The 24,668-nt window shown below is 35.5% G+C and overlaps 2 protein-coding genes across 8 annotated transcripts in view; one reads left to right on the top strand and one right to left on the bottom strand.

The window, feature by feature from the left end:
* Atg10 (Autophagy-related 10) overlaps positions 1–24,668 on the top strand; it is a 507,888-nt gene that overhangs the window by 401,651 nt on the left and 81,569 nt on the right. The gene's annotated exons all lie outside the window — the stretch shown is intronic.
* LOC110828720 (uncharacterized) lies at positions 80–24,270 on the bottom strand. Its single transcript, XM_022061692.2, has 4 exons — positions 24,130–24,270; positions 3,262–3,410; positions 2,628–2,741; positions 80–1,371 (listed from the first exon to the last, which is right to left on the bottom strand). The coding sequence occupies exons 1-4, from the start codon at positions 24,217–24,219 to the stop codon at positions 1,317–1,319; spliced, it is 408 nt and encodes a 135-aa protein (XP_021917384.1). The 5' UTR covers positions 24,220–24,270; the 3' UTR covers positions 80–1,316.

The following is a 24,668-nucleotide window of genomic DNA, read 5'->3' as shown; positions in this document are numbered from 1 at the left end:
GGGTGGTAGGATTGATTTCCGGTCAAGTTGAAGAACTTTCTTTTATGTAGCCGCCATGTTATTTTACATTACTATAATATTATTATGTAAAAGATTTTATTTTTGTAATTCTATAACCATACATCATTACAGTCATTAACTTCACGGGTGTAGTATTATTATTTAATTAAATTACATTGTTTGTAATTGACTGCGTAGTTTCAAACTTTACATAGATTTTTACGAAACTTCAAGTTTTAATTTAATAAACTCTGAAATGACCTATATGTTACTTTGTTCCGTATTTCTCCATAAGCGTTATAGCTATACGGATTACTTTGTACAAGTAGGTTAATTGAGATGTGTATGGACGAGGTATATAGTAGAGTTCGTATAGGTAAACTTCTGTCGGATCCCTTCCCAGTGCACAGTCATAAAAAAAGTCAGAGGAAATCAGGAAGGACTCGAATTGAATGGTTTGCATCAGGTACTTGCCTATGCTGATGCTGTCAATTTGGTGAAGGATGGTGTGGGTACCAGAAACAAGAATGCAGAAACGTTCCTACAGGATAGCAAAGAAATAGGCCTGGAAGTAAATGTATACAAACCTAAATATATGGGCGCAATACGAGATCAATATCAGAAACAATGGCGGAACATAATTATAAGTAAAATGTCATTTGAAAATGTTTACAAATTTAAGTAACTGGGAACAACAATAACAAATAGAAATGAGGTCCATAATGAAATTAAGAGTAGAATTTATTCGGGAAACGCTTGTTTTTATCCAATTCAAAAACTGTTATCATCTCATTTACTATCCAAAACACTGAAGATCAGGATATATAAAACAATAATTTTTCTTGTTGTGTAGTATGCCTCTGAAACATGGTCTCTGACTATGAAGGAAGAAGGTAGATTACAAGTGTTTGAAAACTAGGTGGTCAGAAGGATATTTGGACCTAGGAATGATGAAGTAACTGGTGAAATTAGACTATTGCATAACAAGAAACAGCGTGAATTATACAGGTCGCCTAGCATAGTGAGGATAGTGAAATTTAGGAGGCTAAGATGGACTGGATATGTAGCACGCGTGGGGAGGCAAGGGGTTAATACAGAATTCTGGTGGGGAATACTTCTGGAAAACGACCACTGGGCAGACCAAGGAGATGGGAGGATATCAAGAAGGATCTTAGGGAAGTGGGCTGTGAGGATGGAGTTGGATCAGGATCGTGTCCGGTGGTGGACTTTGGTGTTGTCGGTGTTGGTATTCCGGGTTCTACTACCAGGGAGTTGATACGCGGTTAAATGCACATAACTTCGATGATGGATTTATGCTACTTTGCTCCAAGTCTTCCATTGTCTGTTCTCGATTCTAAGGGCAGCTTCACACTGAAAAAAAATGGCCAATTTAAAAAATAGTTGCGAGTAAGTCACGAGAAACATCAGTAAAATATTTTTTAACGTTTTTAACAAAAAATGCATTGAACCTTAGACATGGCCTTATTGGAGATGTTTAAGTCTTTTACTTTATTTTGTGAGAATACGCATTTCTAAGAAGGAGCATCTGGTGATTGGATAACATTTAATAATCAGAGAATTTATAATTTTTTTGATTGGGTGACACCAGCATGGGTAATTTACACACATGGTTACCAAAAGAGTTTTCAAGGTCACTTCTACAAAATGCTTGTTATTGTCGTCAGATTTAAATAAAAATTGTAATGAATTTTGTTAAATGTCAGTAACATTTCTTAGTATCATATATGAATATACGTTCAGCAGTTTTGCAGTTACAGTCCTAAACGCGGACAAACATGGCGAAGCTGTGGGATCATTGTTTTGAAAATAGTCGCGAAAACATAATAAATATGTAAAGGTGACGTTGTGTATACACAAGTATATGAAGTTCAATATAAATCCAAACACTGGATCCTGTATTTTTATTCGGGATACAAACATGGACACTTGTCACAATAATCCTGAATCACCTTATGACACAACAAAAGTAAAATATAAAATATTCCAGTTGATTACTGACTGTGAAAGTGTAGTATGGAACATGCCCTTTCTATGAATATTTTCTGTAACATTAAGAGCAAAGTATTCGAGAAATTAATAGTCTCTCAGCTAGGAATAAATTCAAAGTCAAAGGTCTATTATCGTATTCACAAGACCCTACTGTTGTCCTTTGTCTTGACCTAGATTTAAAACAGATGTTTGAATTAAAGTTTTAAGTGCAGAAAGGATGGGATTCCTATTGGGAAAAAACTGCAAAAAAACATGTTTACAAATTTAAATTAAATTTTATGTCTCCTAACTTCCTCATGACATGTGTTACTAAACAAGAGCTTTAATGATACTATCCCGTCACACATTACAAAGATATTGTTAAAGATTTGAAACCAAAAGAGCATTGGAACTACATCATTCTAACAGTGAAATCCCTAAATCCGAACAAATATGCAAATATTTTCTTTTAATAGTGGAATCTCCTCGTTGTCGCTTGGAACCTCAACATGTCTTGGCCCATTTCCACTCCAACAATCAAAATAATGACCCAAGCCACGAAATTAATTTGCCGATACATCGGGCAACTGTTTGCATTGGAGAATTAAATTCTGTGTTATCGTTTTTCAGCAACTTACTCGTAATCATAGACGTTCTGCGTGCTGAAAAGGTTGTATATTTCATCATCCGGCTCATAGGCTCTGTTCAAGAAGATCTGTTGACTGCTCCTAACAATGCTTTCAGCATTCTCCCTGGAATCACAAGTTTGTTACTGCATCATTAATATCATTTTCTTAATACAGCTACTGATTATCTCTTTTAAGAAGCGTAATATAGGCGTTATAGTTTTTGCATTGCAAGGTGACACAACGTAATAATTATATCTTGTTTAATTATTTCTAAAACAGTTAAAGTTTGAGGAAGATGTGTTTCAGTTTTACACGAATTTTGTTCCAAATATTTTTTAGCTGCAATAAACATGAACCAAATTAAGACTGAGGCAAGAGCAGGTCTTCATTTAAAGTGTTTTTTAATGATTTTAACCAAATCTGAAATGTGTGTATATTTTAGTAAAACTCCCCAATATTAAATTTAACAAAAATTCATTAAGTAGTTCTCGAGTTCTACATGCGGATAGACGGACTGGCATTTAGATATGGCGAAGTTAATGAAACTTTCTGTTAAGTATGCTTCAGTATTAACGACAATGGTGTTTTCGTCTACTTGATACTTCGCCCTTTCTATTACGGTAATAATAGTAATGATTCTTACCTGTTTATCCGCCATGCAAGGACGAGAATTAAGATAAAGACCAGCAGGATGGCAAAACAAAGGATCGCGGTAATAATGAACAGCACACTGCTCAGATCCTCAATTTCAAACTTCAAATTGGCGATGTCCGTTTTATCAAATGTGAAGTTCTGAAGGCACAAACAACATTTGTAGAAGCTCCCGCACATGGTTATCATACGAGGTTTATGATTTTTTAAACTATCTCTTTGGAACATATCCCTTCTTGAACAATACTGGAAATGTGTACGCTTTGGAGTACATTAACATTCCAAAGGCGTTCTTCATACTACTTAGATCGTAGTTGAACTGACATGAACCAAGGTCTTAGGTTTTAGGTCATGGAAGTTGAATCCCGTTTAAGAACAGTGACCCTTGCTTAAGCAGGTTCAAAAGCCCCACAACAAGTTCTCCATCCCCCTCAGGTCCAGATATTCTCATCACACTGTTCTTAAATACGCTAAATCAGTGTTTTTCCATTAACATGAAAGATCAAGTTTCACGCCCATACAAAACAGCAGGTAAAATTATAGTTGTTTACATGTTAATTTCTTGTACAAGTTATAGATTCCCGGCGGTGCCCGAATTTATAACTTGTGTTGGGCAAGGCCGTGGTTTAGGCAACACGGAGTTTTCCTCCAGGGGCTTCCCCGGTTTCTCCGTGGCATCCCAACAATTACTCCATTCACACACAGAAGAAGGCAATGGCAAACCACTTCTGGATCATCTGCCAAGAACGTATATGAACAGGTCCCAGTCCGAGAAAAGGATGGAAGGATCCTGTTCATTTGGACCTGTCGTCAGACAGAACACTAAATAATAATAATAATAATATAATAATAATAACCAGTTTTGGAGACATTTCTGAACAGGTGATAGCAAGGATTTTCCGAGATTGGTATTTTGTTTATTTTTTGTGAATGCAAATAACGAATTTGGGCATATTTTCAAGGCTACATTAGTATTATGTAAGACTATGTCCTGCGTTGTGGCAGCGAAATTTAAACGTATACTTAGTTTCTCCTTCTGGACAAACCCTGTTACTAGCTTCTGAATAAGCTAATATGTCCCATTCAGTTCCAAGCCTCCTTGTTTTCTTATGCATTTCTAAAAAAAAAATTATAGCAAAGTTGAATAGTTACAACAATAGGTACCTTTATGCTTGAATTCAAAATAAATAGGAAATATGTGAGAATTCTTTGCATACGGTATGCCGATTTAATTTTAGGTTTGTTTAAAAACATTTTAATTGGCCCAAATGGCTTTATAATCATAACAAAGTCAATCATAATCTTTTATAATACTTCCCTTTTAACTGAATTAACCATTTAAACCCAAGAGGGAGCAATATATTCCACTTGCTTTAAGAATCGTTAACGTTACGATCTCGACAGGTTTGTTGATTTTTTGTCTTTAAGCAAATGTTGAGATGGTTCCCAATTTCCATGTAGGCACTGCACGTTTCTCAGCAGCCCTCCCAATTTCAATTAATCCAATTTTTACCCCCTTGCTGAGTCTACTAAATTACTTAACCTTCCAAATTATAATTACATTTATGTTTCGCTAATCATAACTCCGTATTTACTCTTATTCTATCCTTATCAGAAGGACGAGTGTGCATTGCCTGGGAACCATCTGACAGTATGATGCTCTTTCTACCTCACATTTTCCTCCATTTGCTTCCTTTATAACTCTTCCGATTTATTGGGCTTTAAGGGATTATAGGCTTTTTGACGTAGAATATTATACCTGATACATAAAACTGTTACATTGTATTACAATTTTATCTCAAGTATACGACGAAGATAGCTTCTTTCCGTGTATTTTTTCAGCATTATGTTACCTGACATGTCTTAGCATATAAGTCAAAATGTAACATTTAAGATTCTCATTTATTTAGTATTATAGTTTCCACTTTCTTATTTTATACTTAAAAATAATCATATTTGTATTGAATGTACTACAGACCCTTCGTTGACTTTTCGTTCATAATTTTTCATAAACTAGATTTTTACAGACACCGATAAATACGAATATTCTGCCTATGAAAACAATGTCTGATGCTAAAATTCAGTTCATATTATTTATGTATACGTCTTCTTTGCATACATCCTCTATCTCTGTTGGCTTGAAGTTCTCGTCGTCACGGTTTTGAGGAATCCCCTTACTAAGGGGGGGTTAGAATTTTGTACTGCTATGCGCATAAGCATAAGCAGGATGATTAATGACGCTGAGACGACATATTTATGCAAATATGGTTATGTTACGCCTAATTTGAGCAGTCTTCCTCTTCCCAACTTATTCTTCATATCCCCTTCTATTCTTCTTTTCCTGTAGAGATTTTACCCAACCAAAGGCAAAACCTTGGGATATCCATATTAATGTGAACCATATTTTATCTTATTTAATTCATATGGAAATGATATTGAATTAGTCAAAACAGGAGACAGAACGGAGAGTCCGTTATCTCAGAGCAGAGAACGGAGTTGTGTGTTCATAAGTTCAAACGATGTTGCAAAGAACAGACATAACATTGTTAATTTTAATTTATGAGACAAAAGCCGACTGATTCAACTACAATTGATATTAAGTAAGCGAAATTTTTGAAGCAGAGTACTTATTGAGAATCTGATAGTAGCTCAGATTTAGAAATCGAAATGTTGATTACGGTGAACACAAGAATGCACCACAGTCCAGAATCGCATAAATGTAATTTATATATTTTTTAATATTATCCCCCGATCTACGACTTAGTGTAACGGGTCCATTTGAGTAGGAAGCTTTGTATTCTGATACCTGTTGACGAAGACACAGCTTACGAAACGTCTGTTTTGAAAAAAGACGAACAATGTCCAAAGAGTAATAACCTCTTATGGTCTTCTCGCACAGCTAGTTACCAAGTTTCTCACCCATATAAAACAACGGACATTCAAGATTCAAACTATTATTATTAACCTGTGTTTTGGTGTGTTATCAGTAATCAGATCAGCTGGTTCGATGTTTGTAACTGGTATTTACGTTATTTTAATCTATGCTGCCACATCTTCACTATTTTAAATTCCCTATAATTGAAAACACTAACATGGCATCTGTGCGCACTTCTACGTTCAGTGCATCTCAGTCTAGCAGTATTTAGTGAGGTTTAAGGTTCTAACGACGGCGAATATGAAGACCACTGTCTTCTACGAAGTTGCGCCATGTTGGCCCGTAGAAATTGGCGGACGTTTCGGCGATGTTTACTACCTCTGTCATAAAAGTTTTAACGGTGACAGGTTTTTAAGTAATATTCATCATTTGTCAAGGCGATATCAGTATAACTTAAGAAAAACATGGCAATTGTATTTATTTTATTACGTGATTGTGTCCATCTTTTAGTAGTTACAGTATAAAAAATCAATTTAGAGAATCATGCATTTTGTCTAAAATATTTACTTTCGTAACGAAATATAATCCCAAATTAAAAAGCTATGATTATGTTTGATTATGTTACAGCATTGAATGTTACAGATGTTTTCGTCATCGAATTTTGAAGGATGTATTCGTGGTCTGTTTGAAGGTCACGGGACTTTTCAGTCAGGATAAATTGTGTTTTAAGTTTTAAACTTTCAAACTGACTAGAAATGATCGAACCTTCTCCAAAAGTGTCCAACGTTTCTGATATTACACTGTATAGATCAAAATGGTCATGACCCCTTGTGATCGCCTAACATAAGTTATGATTGCTTTTAACGTGACCGGGATTCGAACAGGATCCCTCCTCCCCTCGAAAACGAGTCTTAAACTTTGCCACAACACAATTCCTCCCAGTTATACTGAAGTCAAGGGTCACGTATGATGAATCTTACGGTTACGGTGTCAAGAATGTGACTTGTTTCAGAGAGATTAATAATGGCATCATTCATGTATTCTCAAAGCGCATCTGGATGCATGCGACTTGAACCTCGCTCTGCCCCCGCACCCCATAAAACGAACCCCCTCACTTCCTTTCCGTACAACTAATTTGTTGATCGTCATAACCTCATTACGTTTCAACTGTGTTCCGGCTTTTTGTATGGCCGGAGTGAGTGGAGCAAAACGTCACACTTGGCCGATGTGCTGTTAGGGGGTGGCAGCAGAATAGTGTAGTTTAGTTCTGGTGTTATATTTGTAGGGGTTGAATAGAATCTTCTTCAAGAGTACATAACTACTATGACCATTACATATGTATTTTTAAATGCCTTTCTTTTTAACCAGCTGTTGTTTCTACCCCTTAAATCGCAATAGTAAACTACATGTCTCACCTTCTTCAACAATAAACAAATCTGCATTTTTGTTACGTATGATTCTTAGTGTAAAATATTATTATTTCTCTGCATACCGTTAGAAAACATCTTTGTAATGGTTAAGCGTGTTACGGATTTAATAATTGAATATTATTTAGGAGAACGTCGGCCTTAAAGGGTTAAAAGAATTGCCAGGGTGTCCTAACACTCAGATAATCACCGAGGGTGACCCCTAAGGACAATGACCCCACTCCAGCAGGATAATCATATTAATATAAACGGATAAACAATATGTTTTATCATGCAAGGTCACCATGCATAAATTGCCATTAATGTTTTACATTATATTTATAGAGAGTCCATTTTATATATATATAATAGTCCCATAAAGTGGTCTGCGGTGTCTCGTCGTTTTTCACAGTTCCTTAGTCAAAAGATTGAAATAGTAGTGTCCGTTCACCGCCACAGTGGTTTAGCGGTCAGAACGCTGGGGTTGTAATCCTGGGGTCCCGGGTTCATAACTTGTGTTGGGCACAGAGTTTTCCTCCGGGGCTTCCCCGGTTTCTCCGTGGCATCCCAACAATTACTCTATTTTCATCATCATTAGATACTAAGCACACAGAAGAAGGCAACGGCAAACCACTTATGGATCATTTGCCTAGGAAACATATGAACAGGTCCCTATCAGAGGGAACTTGTTCATAAAGTCACCAGGGGTCCTTTCAGACCCTTATATTCGTTAAATTATCATACTACCATAAGGACACTAGGTAACTACAGTATTTGCAAAAGAATGGTTAAACGGACCAACAATCTGCCAGTGAACATAGCCTGTAGGTCTATAAATATTCAATCATCCACGTATTTTGTATGATTGATTAGTATTTTGCAGTCTGAAGCTCAAATACTCCCCCGAAATTGTTTCATAACATTGTCATTAACAGGGTTTGTATATGCATATTATCCTTGAACCTTGCCTTACTTACTGGCAAGACTGAGAAAATAAAAGGAAATCCTGACAATCTAACCGGTTCTCAGGAAGGGATTCAAACCTGATACCTCCTCAATAAATATTATAATTTTATTAATTAGCCAGTTTTATCACTACATTTAGCTGGATAATAATGACTTATTTAAAACGCAATTAAGTATGTTCTTAATCATTATATGTCTCGTGAAGATGGAAAAATGATAAATTCATGAAAGTTTGAGAGTTACTGTGTGCCACACCGAAAGCACGTGATTTCATTACGGTGTGGTTTAGTGTAAGATGGGAATATGTGGCCATACGACATTAAAGAAATGCCTCGGGTTAAGAACAGGAAAATCTGTTTTTCAGTTATGAAACGCGCAATGTTCCAGAGTTTTCTGTACTTTAAATTCATTCCATCAATTTACAATGTTTAACATGCGTTCCTATTTGCGATTTAAATTCGAAACAGGAGTGATCAGGATGAAATAATTTAAACTGATCTTAAGGAAGTGGGATGTAAAGAATGTAGGCTGAATTCGCCCGGCTCAATGTCCAGTATTCGGCTCTTGGGAACACAGTTGATAAACTTCAGATTCTAAAAATGGTGTCGATTTTCTTGATCCGCTTAGAGACTAAGGAAGAGAACTCGACTCGGTGGAATTTTAATTTAAAATACTGCAAATATCCTAGTCGTAAATAAAACGCACTGTTATTTAATCCTTTAGAGAACAATAGAAAATATATATGTGTCACTTGCTTCAATAATCTATAACTCCTAGGAATCCATGTCCTCCGAAGTTATCCTGAGTCAGTCGAGGCCATTGAAGGTAGGGAAGTCTGATAACATATCGCTGAAATAATTTGGTTTGTAAGATTGTTAATGTGATCCTTGGACGTTAATAAAAAAAACAAAAATAAGCTAGTAGGAAAACAGCAAAGTACGATTTATATATATATATCGGCTTCGTGTGGTTCTCAATACAAACAGCGATTATTTTCTTAAACAGAATTAACAAGTTTACCTTCGTGATGGTGGCTAAAATTTTAAATATTTTATCTTGGCCTTATCTTTCGCTTCAAAGGGATAATTTGGTTATCTTACTTTTAGGTTTTATAACTTGATATGAAATATGTAATTTGTCGCGAAACTTGTTCTGTCATCTATTTGGAACGCAAAGCACGGTAATAGTTCTATAACGTTGGTAGGACTGCAGCATCCCTTCTCCTCTGGACCAAAAACTCCGCCCCTCATACAAATTCTCCCTACCCTCGTATCATCTCTCTCATTCCGCTAAAAACATCCTCTGTATTCCGGGTAACCTTTTCACTCGTTCCAGCCCCGGAAAACACATGCTAGCGTGAGCAGCGGTTTTATTCATGTCATTCCGTAGGAAGGGGCCCAGTGGGGGGGGGGGGGGGAGGATGTTGAGAGACTTCAACAATGGAAATGTCATCGGAATAATACCGATGACAAAATTACGGAACTGTCTTCGCATGTGCAGATACTGCCAACCTATCCTCATCACTGTTTGTATTTACAACTCTGGAGTTTGAACCAACAGAAAATCATTTTTGAGAATGTTGTAAACGCACAGCTAGTAAAATAATTCCCCGTTTTCTTTGAAAGTCTTAGCTTTATTGCCGTATCAACATAAGCCCGCCACTGGGCCTTATCATAAGCCAAATTAATCCAATCGACATCACTTTCTTTAATATCAATTTTATTACGAACATCTACGCATATTTTTTCAACATAATCTCTTTCCTCAAGGTCTCTCAGCTAAAACTTTGTACTCATTCTTACCTTTCTCACGCGTGCTACATACCCCACCCATTTCATTCTTCTCGATTTTATCAGCGTATTAAAAATAAATAATGTTTAAATCTTTACTGAAGCGAACAGTCTCTCTCTCTCTCTCTCTCTCTCTCTCTCTCTGACACACAGACACAAAGTTTTTTTGTTGTAATCCATATTTTGTTGTGAATTACAGTTTTTGAGATACATGTTTCAGTTCGCATTTAAATCAGTTCGCTTTCTTTTTCGTGATTAGATAAACAAAAACAGTTACATTGTATAAATTTCATGTAGAAAACGTGTGCAATTGATGTAATTCTCATTGTTTAGTTACGTCATGATAATCATTGTATAAATTAGATGTAAGTAGGAAAGATGTATTTTCGACATTAAAATCAATTTTACCAGTTAGAAGGTATTAATATTTTATCTTTAATATTCTTCCTTTGGTCTGACTTTATTGTATAATTTTATCTGTAGCTCTTTGTTGTAACTGAAAATTTGATATTATATCGAAAAGGCTTATGTGTTGTTGTGGTCAAGACTGGAAACCGTTCTTAAGACTTTTTTACAGGGGCTAAGGCTTAATTACGTAATAATGCTTGTATACTTACTGTTTTTGTATTGCGTAATGAACCTCTCTTCATCGAAGACCATAATAGATTTATATTACAACCCAAAAATAAAATAGAGCAAATATTTCAAACTCCATAAATTACATTCCGTTTCTGTAACTAGTTGAAGCCTGATTAGTGTGAGGGAAATGATTGCGTTTAAATATGGAAATCTGGAGAAATCTTACATGAAAATTGTGGTCGATGTTATGTTATTAATTATGGCAGTTGGAATAGGTGATTAAGGGAATAATGTTGGAATTTATCGAGAGACGCCAAAGAAACTTGAGATTTAAGGCGGTATTTCCAAATCCAAAGCCTCACTAATGGTTGCCCGAGAATCTCTTAAGCCAGTAGCTTGTATGATTGTCTGTCATCATATGAGAGCAGAAAGACCTTCCTCTCGTCCAATTTTACACATTTAGATGTCAGATATGACGTATAGGGAACCATGCTGCATCTGACGTCATCAATTTCGTATCTACGCTTCACAACCCCGTGGTTTATCTGTTCGCTGCTAAGCATTGGTCTGGTTACAGAAATGTTTTCTCCGACTGAGGCAGCCTAAAACGGATAATTAAAATTTATCGCTTCCTGGTGCTATCGGCTCCAAATGGGTGGGAGGGAAATATTATAAGGGTTTGGGGTAGTATGGAAAAGGCCAATTCACTTAATTGAAATCTCTGAGAAGCGTGCGAGTGTGCTGAGAGGGGAAGATGGTTTTATCTGCGTTGATACGTACCCCATCACTGTTGTCATAAAGGACGTTTCGACAGTGTTGCCACCACTAAGACGTTTTTCCTCAGATTCGTACTTGGACTAAACTCATATTGTAAAAATTTTGGTCTTATAAATGAGATATTCTACATCGGAAACATTCCAGTTTTATTTATAACTTACTGAGGTGAATTAACGTTTCCCACATAACTTATGTAATCTATGGAACAGACGCTGTTGGTGATACGCTGGAATTTATTTGCATAACATTTAAAGTAGTCGTGATTTTAATGCATTTGATTTCACTAAATTTACGAAACAGTCCAGTTCAAAATTTATTTTAAAATAAGAACCATATATTTGCTAAGCCAACTGTACCCCGTGAAAGAATCAGTGTAATGATGAAAATTCGGCAATAATTCTGATAACTATTAGCAAAGTGTATGACCCGTAAAATTTGATGGGAATTAAATATTTTTGTGCTGAACAGGAATACAATTTATTGCAGCTTTAGCTTCGCGAAACCTGGCTTTGTTTCCGTTTCGTGAGCGCCAGACTCCGTTGCTAGAAGAAATCAAAACAACCGCTCCTGGAAACAGACTCCTTCAGACCCCACCATAGACCCCACCACAACTTCGCGTACTTTTATCGATTCCAGTGTCAGAACTTAAATTCGACATGGTGCATTTGATTTAATTTTGGAGTTACGTGTTTTGGAACAAGTTTAAAGAACAGGTAGTGGTAAAGATAGGCTAATACAATCCGGCATGGAATAAGTATCCCACACAAAATATGTGTCGTTCTGTGTTTTCTTTCAATTTACTTAAACGCAAATTACGATACATAACAAAAAAAATTATTTTAGCTTTCTTAGTTTTGAAATATCCAGAAATTTATTTATGATGAAAGTCAAGTTTGGAAATCAGAAGTCATTAATTAATATCGAAGGCAAGAGTAGCTATTTTATATATCTGCAAACTCATATTTATGTTTGTTAAAAATACATATTTTAAGCATTTAATTTATCAGACACGATTATAATAAAGTTTATAAGTTGAATATCGAGCCGTTGATTCTTGTTTCTTACTCTAAGTTATAAACACAATTTAATAAATATTATTATCCTTTCACGTACCGTTAATTTTTCTTTTGGACGTTTTAAAATAAGAGAATATTTATCCTTGACTTATTTTATAATTTATTAATCGTGAGCATAGTTTAAAAGTAAATATATCATTACGACTCAGAAAATTTTAAATGGAAAATATTTTAACCTTTATAAGCTATACTTATGACAGAATTTAATCGAATATAAACAACTGGAATTTATATCATATCAGAGCGTAATGGTAACGACATATACCACCTGTTGTAGCAATCAATAATTCTGTGTTTGGTCCCCAAAAGCGTGTTTGTCGGCTTCATAAGATTCTCATTGTAAACAACGATTACTTCCCTAAAAGGCGTGAATTAATTGATATTTTAGTGGTTATGGATTGTACTTCTTCAAGGCACGGACTGAATATTTAAATATTATTAAGATAAGCTTCAGACTCCTAAGGGTTGATAACTTAAATATGTAAATTAGTGGTAGGCTACTTATTAATTTCTGCTTATGTTTTAGATATAATTTGAATGTTTGTTACGTTAAGTTTAATTTGCTCTAATTTAATATTAATGGACAAATTTATCTAATATCCACACAACTGAGTCACCTAACTTTCTTGTTGTGGCCATATTCGAAATATCAGAAGTGTGTCGGTAATAATTATCGATTTTCATCACTGGATTCGCAGATTAGCTTCATATTCGTTCCTTCATTATCAAATGTTTCTTTTCTAACTTATAATTTTTCAACACAACGAAAATCGCAACCGAGTGGTTAGCACTCCTTCAAACTTAGCAGTTCCTGGGCTCAAATTTTGACCCAGATAACGATTATTATGATTGAAGGTCGTGGTTTTCTCAGACATATTCCAAGATACTACCTGAAAATATGCAGTGGCCGATTTCCTTTAATATTTGTTTCAATTAATTATTTGTTAACCATCCGACATCAAACTTTATTAGTCTCAACTACTGAGAGCGTCTTCTGTTTTGTCCTGGATTTTATTTCGTGAATGGTAGACGTGGGAGTTAAACCCATAACCCTCTGTTGAAATACAACTCTGTGGCTACAGAACTATGTAGGGATAGAGAAAAAAGCCTTTATGTTGAAGTTTGATTACCTGAAGTTTTTAATGATGTCCTTAGCATCTGTGTAGAATTGCTAATTTACGATTTTCTGTCACAATGGAACGAAAACCAGGAAAAGGATAAATTAGAAAATATTTTGTATGAAACATTCTCTGTCTCTGTCTTTACAAATGTAACAATTATACAACTTATTAACGGCCATTCAACTACAAACAACAGAGGCATCCCATTGTTGTGAGAAGGGTTAGATTGTATTCTGCGCCACCTACAATTGATTATAATAAAACTTCCGAGTTGGTCTCAGTTGTTGTAGCGTATATATGGAGAACTCGTAACTTCCGGTTTCCATCCGCACACAGTAAGTCAAAACACGGGCTTTATTTACAGCTGGAACAGGAAAGGTTCGTCATTTATTTTGAACTTCCCTCAGTATCCAGCCAGTTAATTATGTGTACGTTGGCAGCCATGATTTTAAATTAAATATAACGGAAAACATGTCGGTATTTTATAATTCTATATGTATGTATGGAAGTTATACAATTGTTTCGTCAGTGCGGTGCCATATTGGAACATGACGTATGCAAAGTGATGATAATTTGATCAATTTATTAGACAACGCTATACGTTAGATAAATACGAAAGAAAAGCTTAATATATTTTTATTTATGTAGTTAAATATGGCGGTGGCATAGGTTATTAATTAAATGAAATCTAAATGTAATGGAATATTCCTAAGCATCATAAAACAGTTGATCTTTGTAATTGTCACGCGTTGTTCTCTTTTAGGTAAGAACTGAATTTTTAAATACTGTTTAGATTAATTTCTGGGTTCAAAGATTTAACTAATTGTGTAACGTAATCCATTTTTACGAAATTTTGAAATTATTTTATCTTTATTCTGCAACGTAATTTGTACTACATACCTAAAGCCTGTTTTTGTCAGTGGTGAAAACATTATAGAGCTTAAAAACTTCGAAGTGTAAATAATGATCCCTTAGAACCGGATGGTAAAGGACCAATAATTTATTATTGGTATATGATTCTGCCTTACATTGCAACGTTTTGAGGGATCAGAACATATTTTACTGGCCTCTAAGAAGCTGTGATTGACTTGTTGAAAATTTGATTTCTGGATACACATAAAATTTGTTTGCTGTCATACGTCAGATGTCAAGTAACATTACAGCTCCTGTTTGTGGCAGAATCTCGAGAAAAGCAAAAAGACGATAATGCAACGTTTCGCTTTATTAGAACAAAAACAGATATATCACAGAATAGCAACGTAGTGTCTGATATAAAGAGAATATATGAATAAAACATGGCGGAGGAAATAGAAAACATGAAAACAGACGCCACAAAAGAAAATGAATTCCATTTTAACTCATTATTATAATAAAGTCTGGTAAAAGGAATGGACATCTGACGGTTTTCTTGGATTGCAGTAATACATTTCGCTAGTCTTTGCACATATGTCGAGGGTTTCTACAGCTTCACTGAGATGGCAGCACAATCTGAATTGTAACAAGAAGGATATAAAAGAAAAATAAACATTTTGTCAGGAATAATGAATGATGTACAGTGTAGCTTTGTTTCATATTTAGAAAAAATGTTTCAGTTCACAGAAACAGGATAATACAACACAAAAATTAAAATTAGATGTTAAAGAATATTACTGGGTAATGATGGGATGGCGAACACGTGTGTTGGAAGTAGAAACAATATTGTTAATTATTTTAATAGAATGGATGTATATATCTAACAAGAACAAAACTTATGTATAAATTACAGTAATAAAATTGTTGTTTCTTTAGAGGAATGAAAATAATTAGTATCAGTATAATAAAGTATTATAATAATAAGGAATATTGTAATTTTTAAGACAATATGTAATAATGAGATTTCGGGTTTTCACGGCGGTTAATATGAGGTGACAGCCTTCTGGTATATTGCACCTTGTAGTCTCATTGAATTTTTCAGAGCGCTTCCTGCCTCCGTCATCAGAACTTATCGACCTCCGAAACGTCGGTTAACTTTTATGAGACTACAAGACCCAACATACCAGAAGTCTTGTAATCTTCAGTCGGGAATAGCATTTTATTTAAAATACACTTAAATTGTTTAGATAATAATTTAAAATATGGGTACCTGTTTATCCTCAAAATGGAGGCACTATATTATATTTAATTGTAAGATTTTTTTTCAAAATTACCTTTCTGAAACTCAAAATAATTTTTAATGTAAAATATAAGGAGTTTTAAATAATATCATTATCACCTCTACGTGATTTTATTCTGTTTCCACAAATAAGGCTCTGGCGACCGAGTCATGACATTATGATCGCTACATCTGCGCGCAGAATAACAGAGATTGTACAATCAGTTAAATAACTGTACGCGGGTTGGGCGTCCACTCTTCGATTTCCAGCAGTGACATCTTTCATAACCGCCTGTGACCACTTCAGCTTCTCGTCCAGTTTATACCACGGGCTTTATCAGCGGGCTAAACCGGCCGGAGCGTGAGTCTAACCTCTATAATTTAACCATAAAGCTGGTATCTTCCGATGTTCGCAACAGGATTGATATTCACTACAGATCGGAGATATTTAGTTGTATATTAAGCTCGAAAGATGTTTTTTGAGGAATCGATCCAGAAACAGATCAGTTTCCCACGATGTCTGAGTATCGATCATGAAATGTGTTGTGCAACACCCTGCAGGCGACGAGAGGGCTTTCTGTGGTCCAATCCGAGCATAAGGCTGGAAGCAACTGATTGAGGCGTCTCATGCCTTAGTCATGATTCGTGTTCGCCCAAGACTGATGCATAAAAGAAACGCCATTTCGAAAAATGAGGGGGAAGGGGGAAGAACTGAGGGGTCTGTGCTGGGTTGGACAAGTGGATAAGGAAGGGTGCATTAGGGTGGACGCATAAATAGAACTTATATCTCACCGAAAAGAAAGTCTGCAAAACTCATAAGAATATTAGGAACTTTAAAAAGGTATTGGAGCGTTGCTAAGTTCTAGTGTCTGAGTAAGGGTTTCTGGGGACTTCTTCTGGAAATGTTGAGGTCAAAACCATGATGTATTGAGGTTCAATACGACGACGTATGACCAGGAATTGAAATAGAATTATCTGCTGCCTGCTGCCTCTGCTTCTACCAATAATTTTAATCGGGCGTTTAATTATAATCTTCGTAATGCATTAATAGTTTAATAATGTTTTCTGTAGATGGCGTGCACCACGAAACCTTCAACAGAAACGGTAGAAGATGATTTGGAAACGCTGTTGTGAAATTACGTAAATTTTTCGTATTTGGAAGCAACCCTAATGGGAAATTTGTTAATGAGGTTCTGTTGTTGGTGAATTAGCTCCAAATTGTTTCTTCAGCTCTGAATATAATATAATAATTTTTATGGTTGTTTTAGAATTATGTATCTCTTATCTTCTTTTAGTTATTAGATTTCTTCTTCCTTGTAAAATAAAATAATTTGACATCAGTTTGAAATTCGATAATTAGTTCATTTCGATAACGTCTTAAAGGGGTATTAAAGGGATGCGTTTTGTTTGAACCTAGACGCTCTAATGAAACTTGTAGATAATGTTAAGACTGAATTTCAATATTTTTAATCGTGTTCCAATATTTAATGCTGCCTTTACTTATCAGATTTTGCTCTGTCTTTACACTTCGCTGGAGACAGGCTTTTAATTTCGATTCTTTCGATGTTAATACTATGTCAACTTCGATGAAAATGTGCGTGTGAATGTGTTTAAAGGCGCCTCATCTTCGATTGCTATTTGAGATAAATATTCTTAAAGGCAAATGAAACCAGTCGGCATCACAGAAACCTGTATGGTTGACTCGCATTCAGATCTGCACAAGTCAGGACACCAAACTACAAATCATCAATTCTACGTCACGTAGAACACCCATTACCACAGAAATATTTCCAAATAAAATGTTTTGCTTATATGAATTGTACTGATTCATCTATACCTCTTCCATTTTTTTCATATATAGTGGTTTAGACACTGTGTCCCCGTGACCCGTTCTGATTCAAAATCAATTTTCGAAAATGTGATTCCCTTTAGACATGTTGTGAAACCGGCAAGAGGTTCGGCCAATCGCAAACCCTCACGACACAACGCAGAAAATTTCAGATAATCCCTCAGGGGGGTTCGAACTCCTTATCCCAATATTCGAGATGTGTAAGACCATACTTTATTAGGTTTTTAAAATTAATAATCAGTTACTTAATTGCATTACCGTATTATTGTGCTCAAGACCACAAGCCCTAACCTATCATTGTGCAAAGTCAGGTAGAGTGTTGTACCATAACACAGAGAAAGTTCTTAAATACAGTGTAGCGCAAAATTATTGAATATTTAGAAACGATTTTACAGATGAACAGCTAAAATGATTTAAACGAAATTCATATGTGATACATAGAATATATCTGAGTTTGTATGAAAAATGGTTACTCATTTCGGAGTTTTTTTACATTCGCCGAGCCTTTCATATTTACTGTTGTCTTTACGTTTTTTTTGTTTGTTTTTTTTCCTCCAACTGGAATAATGAGCTGATAAATTAGTACCTTACGCTGATGATGGCTACTGTCAGAATACAGAAGCAATGAGCGGGCCTGATATATCATGGGCCTCGCTAAAGAATTTTCTTGTTTCTGATCAGTAATACAGCACCGGAGTTACAATTATGAGAGACATTATGAACAAAGACAATTCTAGAAAATGTTTACAGCAATATGATGATCTGTTTTTGCGTTATTTGAGTGGATTATTTTATCTTAATCCGTTGGATATTACTACACTTACATTTACTTCAGTATGGGTCTATAGTGCAGTTAAAAATAACTGTGAATTGATATTTATATAAATTTGTGATAAATTCATATGCATAATTTTTACTAATACAAATTTCTACTGTGCTAAATATATTGCATACAACCTCACAGTTTCACACTGTCGACGTTTCTGTGATTGGTAGCACGTGAAAGCAGCAGTGGCGTTCTACGCGGCTGCTATACGTTTGTATTATCGAGGGTATGAAATTAAAAGTTACGAAAATTGGATGTCATCTACTAGCAAAACGTTAAAAACGTGTTTCTTAAAAATGTCTCTTGGTTTAAAACTGATTAGGAAGGACAGAAAACGAATATTATCACAAGTATATCTCTCCAATTTCTTTTCTTCTTGTAGGGCGAATGGATGGATCATTTTTTACGAATGGGTAGCAAAGAAATATGTACAAAATTTGGGCTGGAATTTCTGAAGGCATCGAACCATTTAGAAGTTATAGGCGGGGGGGCGGGTTATTTTGTGAACATGTTATCACACTTTGGGATTTATTAAAGATAGAAATTTCTTGACTAGTTGAGCGAATATTAGCTTTTCAATGAGGAATCTCTTCCACGGAGTCAAGCTAAGACAATTTTTTTCTTTTTTGTATATGTTGCCTGTTATGTTAATTTTCAAAATTTTCCTACTTCCCACAGTAGTTTTACCTTTCTTTAAAGTTTATAGATGTATATTCTGTAACCAGTGGACCCTACATTTTATTTTTCACCCTGTTTGCAATAGTCAAACCAATCTTTGTCTGTTTAATTTCGAAACCGATTCAGTCTGTTCAAGCACATCAGTCCCAGTTTATTAAAATTGCGTGCTATTTCGTAGTTACTTTTGGCTTCTTTAGTTATTATTAAAGAACCATTTATGTATCATTTTATCTTGTCTATTAAACAATTTGTTTAAATATTGCAACATTCTCAATATAACTAATTTTCGTGGTGTCTGTTAAAATTTACGTCAAAATTATATGGAAAAATGCAAGTGAATGTTATTGTGAGAGTATTAAATATTACATCTAATGTTTAATATGATAAGCTTCAAACATTGTGTCTGTGTCGTTAAATAACATATGAATTAATCAATCCACAAAGAATACTTAAACTATTTTACATTATTTTTTGAATAACTTAATTTACGTTCAGTTATGATGAAGTTAATTCATTACTGTGTTCCCTAAGTTGACCCATATACAAAGTGGTCTTTGTTGAGTGTAGTTTGTATTTATGTAAATGAATCAATTAGTTACAGCTAGTTCGAATGTCAGAATAGGGGCTGACGTAGTCAGATAGCATATAGAAAGCAGCAGTGGGGTTGCAGAAAGATGGGGTTCTATTATTTAATTCTCGTACTGCTTTTGGATTAAATGTGATGTCCTTGTTAGGGGTAGCTGCCAAGTCTACTCTCACACAGTTCTGACAAAACTTTGCGTTCTGAAGAGGGGTGAAGTGGAAACCCCCCCCCCCCGCACTTTACTGCCACTGTTTTATTTATATACACCACATATATTCCTGCATTAGTTCCATGGTGTTTCAGAAAGACACAAGGTCATCACATACATGTATTTGTGTATGTCTGTGTGTCCATTGTTAAACCTTCCTATCTTCGGCTCACTTTAACGAAACATTATAGCAGCCGCCACCAAATTGCATGCTTTAAGGTCACAGTAAAACTGTAAAACGTAGCAACACAAACAATAAAGCACGGGCTAATGAAGAAAGCTCAGAATTCGGAGTGTAGCAAAGCTACCAGCGCTGTACTGGTGACTAAACCCGCGTGGTAAGGGGAATGAAGTCCTTTCATGGCCCTGAAGAATGCGATTTGGTAACGGGTACTTCAAATGTGGTCATTGGGTTACCACGGAAAATGTGTTTTGAGAAATTATTTTTTACAACGAAATTATTCTGAGTATGAAGTATAATTCTGAATTTATTTAGAGTTCTAAAGATCCCGATTGAATATAGTCTTTATTTAAAGTTCTTAGATTTTGGAAATCACGTTTTTGTGGTCGCTCAGATAGTATCTTAAAAATGCCAAATTTCTCTAATAATTTCTGGTAATAATTATTTATATCACCCTCGTGTTCACTGTGTACGTATATACATGTGTATGTAAATACCCCTCATGACCGATTGGTTAGCACTATGATTTCATATTCGGGAGGCTCAGGTTTCAAATTTCGGCACAGATACTGTATATCCTGACAGATTTTTGCTGTTTTCCTCAGTCCATCCAGACAAATGTCGGAATAAGAACTCAGAATTAAGCAGTATTTCGAATTTAGTTTTCATAAATTATCCCCTCATTTTATTCTATGTAAGTTAATGAGATCTAAATTTGTATACGTCAGGATAGAAAGAGTACTTTATGTGCGTATTTTGAATTAATTCTGTAAATCACATGTTTCCTACAGCTGATAACGTTTCCTGTTATCCTATATTTTTGATTACGTATAAACGAGGAACCTCATTTTATACAACCTTAAATCAATTTGAATTCTTCTGTTGTAGCTCTGAAGTCTTCATATAGCCTGAGCTAATAAGCCAAATAAGCCAAAAAAATAAGTTAATGAACACTATACACGATGTTGTTAACAAATCGTCGTTATGAAATAAAACTAGCCACAGAATCATGCTACTTGATATAGAACACTAATTCGTATTTAACGTTTACTTCATGATACTGGTCTGTAGTATCAGATTCATTTATCAGAAGACGTCGAAAAACATGAAATTATCAGTATTTATTACGAATTATTGCATTATTATACACACCGCATGAACAAAAACTAACATGTTGAACATATAAGCAACATTCTACTGTTAAACTTCTGTCAATTTATAACTGACTGCGGAGGGGAGCTACATCTCAACAACAGCCAGTAATTTGAAGATTTCTGTCTTCTGGGTTGTTGCCCTGATGACGGAGGCAGTATGACCTCTGAAACGTTGGTTAACATCGACCAGACTACACAGCGCAACAACTCAGAAGACGGAAATCTTCATACTCACCGCTGTGAAAACCTCAAATCTTACAGCCACTGATTTATTGGATTTTGCAACATCAGTATTGCAAGTGACTTGAATCATCATCTCAGACGAAGTTTGTGAATTGTGATGTTTCTGTATGTTCACATTTTAACGCTTTAGAATTGCATTGTGCCCTGGATGCGACCCACTATCAAGGTATCTTCCGTCTGGAACGAATTTAGTTGCACAAGCTTCGTTTGTCACGTGATGCGTAATGCGCACGCGCGCGATCAGTTCGTCACGACATGCATCGTTCCAGTGGAGCACGCTTGGCGTTTAGATACGGTGTACGCTATTTAAAACCACCACAATAGGTGGTCTCTGTACAGATTATCTTTTGTAATGCTTTATGTCATTATTATGGCACGCGTATGAGAAATATGTTGTGAAAGATGTTACGCTTATGTTGTATAATTTAGTTTTCATGTCTAGTTGACTTGTAATCCTATCAATTTATCTTAATACGAATTGGAACGGTGACAGCCTTCACTAATCGATTTCTCAATTCTTTTCTTACGTAGTCGATCATTCTTTTCCGTTACTCGCATTATATCTTAGACTACCCCACACCCAATTCTAAGAGAATGAATAGATTATGTTTTATGACAAGGATGCATGTGAAGTGAAATATCTATTATTCCGTCTAACACACATGCGATTTTGTTTAACGACGTTCTCTCAACTGTATATAAGTTATAGAATCCTCGCCAATTTTAAGGAATTTTCGGGTAAAACGAAGAGTTGAATTCTCTCCTTTTGTTTCTAAGCATCACACCATGGGGCGTACGGAGGAGTGGAGGTAAAGCTCCATGTATTGTTAGTTTCAGTATTAAGTAGAGGTAGTGAGTAGGTACACGCTCCGGCTGTCTTATGTCCAAAATGATATGGACGTGGTTGCGAAGAAAATAAATCTTGTCACTGACATAAATCGAATATAGTAATATAGGAATATTTACTGAAGGCTACAGATTTTAAAGCCCCAAAATGTACAATTTATCTGTTCTAAAACCCCTTATCTGTGTTCTTTTTCTTGGGGTAACAGAACAAGTTTCCTATCCATAGAAATAATAATTATAATAATTACAATAATAAACGACATTTTAAAATTACAAATACAGTTTGTACTTGGATAGAACCACTACTCACTGATGCATATATATCATGGATGAAAGAAAGGCACACTTAGAAAATTTATGTTTTAATGAATAATTTACGTCCATATGTGCTCTTTCAGGAATTAACTCAAAATAATACAAACAATATCAATCTGGATTATAGAGTCGTAAACTTCGGCATTAGTAGCTAGTGTGGCATATAAATGGTCAGGTCTGACATCATTGCTAATTTTGTGGTAACAGTTCACAAAACAAACTTAACCTTTAAGGCTTATTTTTATATATAAGAACGATATTATTTTTTTGCTGTATTCGGTACTTTCGCTGGACATGTAGCACGCGTGGGGGAAGCAAGGGGTGCATACAGGATTTCGGTAGGGAATCCCTCTGGAAAACGACCACTGAGCAGACCAAAAAGTAGATGAGAGGACAAGATGGATCTTAGGGAGTTGGGCTGTGAGGATGGAGTTGGCTCAGGATCGTGGTAGGTGGAGGGATTTGGTGTTGTCGGTGTTGAACCTGCGGGTTCTGCTACCAGGGAATTAGTTAGGTGGTCGGTATTTTCAGAATATGTAACATGAACATAAAAATACTTACAGTTGATTTATGTTTATAACAAAGAATGAGAATTGAAACAAACATCTTAGCGTCTTCAACTCACCGTCAATGTAAATACGCAGTATCTCCACGTATCACTAGAAAGCAACTGAGTGAGATGATTGAGATGTGGCGCACTCATGTGCAAAATACACAAGTTATCAGCATAATCGACATTGGGTTATATTTAATACAGGGTCTTAGTACCCGCTGGCACCCTAATGCTGAAACAACTGAGGAGCGATTATATATCTAAATAGAGGAAATTGACGCACGGTTTGACTGATGATTGAAAAAATCAGCCGTCGCCAAAATTTCATGCTCTAAGATCACAGTAACATCGAACAACGTTGCAATATAAACAGCAGAAGCCCAATGAGTAAAGACGGCTCAGAACGCGCACCGTAGCGAATCTAGCAACATTGTTCTGTTAATTTAGTGCCGCGCGGTCAGGGGGAGTGACCTTGAAACATTTCACTGTTTGTTGACTGCTACTAATAGTTACCACTTCGAAATGTCTTTGGTGATATATAAAATTATATTATATTTACTGTGATAACAAAAGAAAATGTAACATTTCTGATTCAGTGTGCGGTGTATTTTTTCTCACTGTGCACGTAACAGAATAGATGGTTGTAGATGTACAATGTGACCTCAAACTATCTATTAAAATATTTCCTTGTGTAGTTTCTCACCTTCAGTACGTCGTTAAAATTTCCAGCTACATACTGCACACAATTCTCGGTGGAAATTTCGTCGTAGCAGATCACAAACTGTTTGCTCATCTTGCACGGTATGAAGTCAGACACAACGCGCTGAATATCAACGAATATAGGCTATATGTACGTCGTGTTACGTCACTGACAATGTTAATTTCTCCTTGTTCCACTGGTCCCAGCATGAGAGGTCAAGAGAGAAAGGTTAAATTGGTGGCAAATGGTTCGACCTCTGTGGGAGACATTGGTAATTTCTTCGTTTTTCATTCTTAGAAATTGTGTCGTCTGGAATAAATTGAATAATCAGTATATTTATGTTTAAAAGTCATTCTCGTTGTGTATTTCTTCATGTTTGTATGCTTTAGCAGTGACCGATATTTTATGACAGCAGAACAGGTGTGACTAGAAGCTAAATTTATTCTAATTTATAGATAACACCGCATACTTTGTTCCCTTTAGTTCTAAAATGAGACTTACATAATATACTGTACAGAGAATGAGTCGACTTACCTCAGTCA

Source organism: Zootermopsis nevadensis, unplaced genomic scaffold (assembly GCF_977971745.1).
Source record: "Zootermopsis nevadensis isolate Lab colony 2312 unplaced genomic scaffold, Znev_1.0 Znev_ptg000016l, whole genome shotgun sequence".
Taxonomy (NCBI): domain Eukaryota; kingdom Metazoa; phylum Arthropoda; class Insecta; order Blattodea; family Termopsidae; genus Zootermopsis; species Zootermopsis nevadensis.
Note: the sequence above shows the minus strand (reverse complement) of the source record. Positions and strands in the feature narration are given on the sequence as shown.